At 41.4% G+C, this 5,683-nt stretch overlaps 1 protein-coding gene across 1 annotated transcript in view; it reads left to right on the forward strand.

Annotated features, from left to right (window-relative positions):
* LOC103366221 (stathmin-like) overlaps window positions 1–3,343 on the forward strand; it is an 8,065-nt gene extending 4,722 nt beyond the window's left edge. Inside the window, exons 2-5 of the mRNA XM_008293884.1 lie at window positions 1,736–1,777; window positions 1,875–2,047; window positions 2,241–2,432; window positions 2,514–3,343. Of these exons, the coding sequence (XP_008292106.1) occupies window positions 1,762–1,777; window positions 1,875–2,047; window positions 2,241–2,432; window positions 2,514–2,591 (459 nt within the window). The 5' untranslated portion in view covers window positions 1,736–1,761 and the 3' untranslated portion in view covers window positions 2,592–3,343. The remainder of the gene's footprint in view (window positions 1–1,735; window positions 1,778–1,874; window positions 2,048–2,240; window positions 2,433–2,513) is intronic.
* Window positions 3,344–5,683: the final 2,340 nt, after the last annotated feature.

The following is a 5,683-nucleotide window of genomic DNA, read 5'->3' on the forward strand; positions in this document are numbered from 1 at the left end:
GCTTAAATGCATTTGTGCATCACAGATGATTGTACATTGTAGTGTTGTAGTCGAGACCACCTAAACCGAGACCAAGACATGGCCGAGACCACAGTGTATCGAGACCGAGACAAGACCAAGACTTTGAGGGGTTGAGACCGAGTCTAGACCGAGACCAAGACATGGCCGAGACCGAGTCAAGACCGAGACTGTACCAAATTTAACTTAACCATTTTATTCAACACTACAATGTAATTTTAAGGCAAGTGTAAGGTTGCCTGTAATGCTCTTGTCTGCAACTGCAAACAAACATTTAATACGGAATGTATGAAACAAACAGTCAATACTACAATTTAATCTTAAATATTTAATGACCACACCAGTTAGTTTTCTTACTTCAACACTGGCATTACAATCATTGTCAGAAAGAGGGTAGGTGTGCATTTTTTTCTTTTAAGTACACCCAGTGTGGGAAAGATTGTGATTGAACAAGCCGTAGAAGAGGGAACTCACAGCGCTCAAAATTGTGTTGTACATTTATTTAGTTTAATTTATATTGAAGTCACACATTTATTCTGCAGTCGTGTGTTTTAATTCTAAGAATCGGCACTGTGAGTATTTTCTTCAGTTTTGTTGTAGTGTGATAGATTTTGTAAAAGGATGTTTGTCATGGTAGTAAACACTCCATTGTAGGCATACCTATAACTATGTTTAATCATCTAAACCAGTGGTTCTCACAACTGGTTCTGTCAGGCCCCCCTTCGAAGGACAAAAATCTTGTGTGCCCCCCCTCACCTTAAATAGTCATGAAATGAGTCAGTTTAAATTTACTGAAATTAAATATCATGAGCAGTCAAACAGTTCAGCAACAACAACCTGCTCAGTGATCAGTGACAGTAACGGGGGGAGGACAGCCTTCAGGTTTGTGATGGTAGTCTCATCAGTCATTGTTGACACCATATCTAGAGCAGTGGGCAGCAGGAGGTCCTCAGCTGCTGGATGTGGTTTCTTGCGGTCCTGTTCCAGGGCTCCAGACTAACTGTTCCAGTGGTAGCATGGTGCTACCAGCTTTCTTCACTGGTCGCACCAGCTAATGATCTGGTCGCCCCAGTCCCTTAGTTTGGATCAGCACTGCCACAGCTATGAATGCACCATGCAGCTGATGAATAGTTGCTTTTGCATCACTTAGTTATGATGCAGTGATCTTCAGAGATACGACTAGACATTTGTAAAATGTTTTCATCTTAAAATATACTTATTTTGTCACCAATCCTCTTCTAATACCAGTCATTAGCTGGACACAGGCTAAACAATTGCTGAAAGTGCCCATAGGTAGATGGTGCATTTTACCGATGGTCCCTGAACGCCTCACATGCTGCTCCGGTAGATGCTACCAGGTGCGCTGTGTTTTCCTTTTGACGCTGATTTACAGATCAGTTGTTTGTGATTAGAAAAGTGTTACGACTGGCTCTTAGGTGGATTCAGCTGTAACATAAGGCTATTTATTGAAACAAAGTAGAATCGTGAGGTGTGATTGTGAGCGTCAGTGGTGTGCGAGGGTGTGTGAGTGCAGTGATTGATGTGTGGTGCATGTTGTCAGCATGAAACAAACAAAAAGAGACAAACACAGGAGCATGGNTCTTTGGAAATGGTGTAAATCATCCACTAGAGGTCACTAATTTTAGAACTATCTGCTGATATGAAATTGTAGGAGACATTCATAACAATGTGACCTTGTCATATTTACTCCTTTTAGGTAAATTCACCTGCAGCACGCTCAAGATGGCAGCCTCTGAAGGTAAACTACAATACAAGTGTCATATATACTATCGCTGTATTCTGTCTCAGTGGACTTTAAGTGCATTGAATCCTGTTTTACCTTCTCATGTTTTTAGATATTCAGGTCAAGGAGCTCGACAAGCGGGCCTCTGGCCAGGCCTTTGAGGTCATCCTGGGTGCTCCTGCCCCTGATCCCAAGGGTGAGTTCCCCCTTTCTCCACCTAAAAAGAAGGATGTCTCACTGGAGGAGATTCAGAGGAAGCTGGATGCTGCAGAGGAGAGACGCAAGGTAAATGTTATTCTATGTAGTGAACTTCAAGTCTAGATTGTTGAAAACATTTTTGTAGCTTATTTTTAAATCTGAAATCTTTTTATTTTTGTACACTGGCTTATTTAGTTTTTCAATTCTTGTGATGAATGGAGGGCGGAGAAACTGCAATCTTATTGGCTTGAACAAACATTTTGTTTTCATAATGTTTCAGAACCATGAAGCCGAGGTTCTGAAGCACTTAGCTGAGAAGCGTGAGCATGAAAAGGAAGTGCAACAGAAAGCTATGGAGGAGAACAACAACTTCAGTAAGATGGCAGAGGAGAAGCTCAATCAGAAGATGGAGGCCAACAAAGAGAACCGCACAGCAATTATGGCAGCAATGAATGAGAAATTCAAGGAGAAGGTCAGTGATTTTCATTAGTGATGAATGCATGAAACATTGTGCAGCCAAGATGTTGACGGTGTGGTTTTTGTTCTTTTGTAGGACAAGAAGTTGGAAGAAGTGCGAAAGAACAAGGAAACCAAAGATCCCAACTCAGAAGAAGGCACTTCGGAAGACTGAAGGTCACCAATGGGGGATTGTATAGGGTTTTTTACGTATCCAAAGATTGATTTATTTTTTGTTCAGCCAGTATTTTTGTTGTGTTCACTACCCACCTTTTTGAAATAATTACAGGCTCCACTTTGTGAATTTTTCAATTCTCCTGCTATAAGTGTACTTGCGCTTGTTTTACATGTGAATCATTTTCTCCCCCTTGAGTCTAATCCATCTGATATGTAGCTTGTCAGTGCAGCTTCTGCCCTTTTTGAAAATTAGCAATGTGTACTTATCCTTTTTGGGGAGGCATGTTTCTATGCATAGGTCTTTTATTCCTACCTGTTTCATAGTGGGTTTTGAAAATGTTCCTGTGACCACACCTGTTCTTGGCACTTACTGTATATTTAAAAAAAAAAAGAAAAAAAAAAGAAAAGTAGCACATGGTACATGCAAGTGTTTAGTGCAGCTTTGCTACCCAGGTACTGCTAGTTTGCCCCCTGCAGGTCATGTTTTGTGCCGCTGCTGATACTTGCTTTTGTAAAAATATAGGGTTGTCTTCAAAGCACATGACTTCTTGCTGTATAGCTGTGAATTAACATGCCAGACATGGAAATGGATGTCATCTTGAACAGCACGGAACAGGGGTCTACACATGGAATGCAAAAGAGCAATACACTTTGGCATCTCAATAGATACAGTGGCTAGTTGACTTGAACTGTTGTACTAAAACAAATAAAAAAAAAAAGTAAACACACTTTTGTTTGCTGTTGAAACTACTTGTGTCCTTTCGTCTGTTAGTGCTGCCACAATGCACTCGCATTAGAAAATTCAAGAGCAGACAACTTGAGGTTTCCAGTGAGATTCCACCTGAATCTTGTCTGTAGTCAGCCTTGGTAACATGATATAGTTTTAATAGTGATCACTGAAGTCTCATGTAGGCAGTAATGGACTGTACTGTACAGATGGAGTGGTGGCAATACTTGTGAAGATGTCATTGTATTCATTACAGGTTCTCAAATTGTAGTTGGAAACTCAAGATAGACTATTAAAAATATTAAAAATTAATCAATACCTGCTAATGCTGCTTTCCATTACCAAGTCTAGCATTTTAGAGGGACTCCTAATGTTAATGGGACGTCTCTGCAGCAGTGGAAGAAGTTTTGAAGTCTTTAAAAATGCCAATACAGCAAAGACATTTTAGTAAAAACATGCTGTAAGCAAACGTACATAAAATGTAAGCAAAGTAAAAGTACTGGTTTGGTCCTTCTGACTGATGCCCTATTATATATGACATCATTTGATTATTAACTGTGAGGCATCAGTGTGTCAGTAGCATGTTAGTCTAACTGCTGGAGGTTTGAACTTCCTTATATCCACTTTCATATAAATATGAGGGCTCTCAAATGTATTGGAGTTAAAGTATAAAGTTGTGCAAATACCTCAAAAATTTTACTTAGGTACAGTACTTGAGTAAAGGTACAAAGTTACTTTCCATCACGGGATGCGAGTAAATGACGTTACTCAGTGGAATCCTCCAAATTCTTCTAAACTGCAGTCTGTGTCTCCCTCTGGTGGTTTGAGTCGGTATGGTGGTATCAGATTAAACGTGGCCCAATATTTGGGAATACAGAACGAACTAGTATAATTAAGGTCCAAATTATTTCTACCAATGCCAAATTTTGATATGTAGTAAATTTTTATTTTATTATTATGTTCAGGGGGGAAACAAATGACACACACACATGACACAATATAAGACACTGTGTTGGATAGCTGAATGAAACATTTTGCCATGTCACAGTTATTCTCATTCTTTCTCAGTTATCAGTGGCAATGCAATTATTTACCACCACATCAGTTGAACAGTTTCAATTGCTAGCAAGCTTTCTGCATGTCTTCACTGGGATTTTGTTCCACCCCTCTTTGCGATTGTCTCCTGGGGCCCCATGTACAAAGACTTGCGTGGATTTCATACTGAAACCTGGCGTACGCTTCAATCCAGAAAACTCTGTACTCACAAAAAAATCCAGATGAATGAAAGTGATCATCCACTTGATAAGTACATTTCCTTTGTGCATCCCACTCAGCATGGAATTGACCGCACATGTTGGAGTACCAGGCTCCTCCCTCTCCATGCCCCCATGTAAATATGCAAATTAGTATAAACAGGGCCTTCCCCTTTCTGCATGATCAGATAACAGTAACAGGCTATGAGTAAGAAAGGTAAGAAGAGGAACTTCACAGAATGTGAGTTGGAGACAAAGCTGAGGCCCGTAAAAATTTTATTTTTTGCACGCCATCTTCTGGCATCAACAGCAAACGCAAGAGGAGTGAGTGGAGAGTGTGCATGCAGTGGTGACTGCTGTGTGGTCAGAGCAGTGCACACTTAGAGACGCACAAACAAAGAGATCGGACATCGAGGTGGACGTGAAGAGGAGGACTGTTGTCCACCCCCAAAGCGTGGCCGAAACAGGTGGGAGGAGAGGAGAGGATGAACTCACCCCGTCTGAGCAGAGAGCAGCTATTGTGGGTGATGCTGCTGTCACAGGGGTGATGGGAGCACACGTGGGTCACTCAGATCACCCCAAGGTCAGTATATATGGTGTAAGTCACAAATGTATTCATTATACAGGTCACACAATAATCTGCTCACAGCCAAACAAGATACAGGTTCATGTGTAATCATGCCAGGATGTCAAAGAGGAAATCAAAGACTTTGTCTCATGTTTAATTACTCAATTTATTATTTTCCAACAATGAGGCAGGAGGAGACTGTGAGACCCAGTCCCAGCCTCATGTCACAGACCCGGATTCCTCCAGCTGATCCTCCGGTCCGCCACCACAGCCAGCTGCTGATGCCCATCCGGGGCGCACATTAACACATGTCAGAGGGATTAACATTAAGACAATTAAATTATTTACTCACTAAGAAGCCACCCATCCCGCACCGTGCAGCTTGTAGCCTGTTCCCAACAACGCTGCTGGTCAGAATGAATGAGTCGTGTTTTGATCAAGGCCACCTCGCAACAACGCTGCTTAAATGCATTTGTGCATCACAGATGATTGTACATTGTAGTGTTGTAGTCGAGACCACCTAAACCGAGACCAAGACATGG

The sequence above is a fragment of the Stegastes partitus genome, unplaced genomic scaffold (assembly GCF_000690725.1).
Source record: "Stegastes partitus isolate 25-593 unplaced genomic scaffold, Stegastes_partitus-1.0.2 Scaffold918, whole genome shotgun sequence".
Taxonomy (NCBI): domain Eukaryota; kingdom Metazoa; phylum Chordata; class Actinopteri; family Pomacentridae; genus Stegastes; species Stegastes partitus.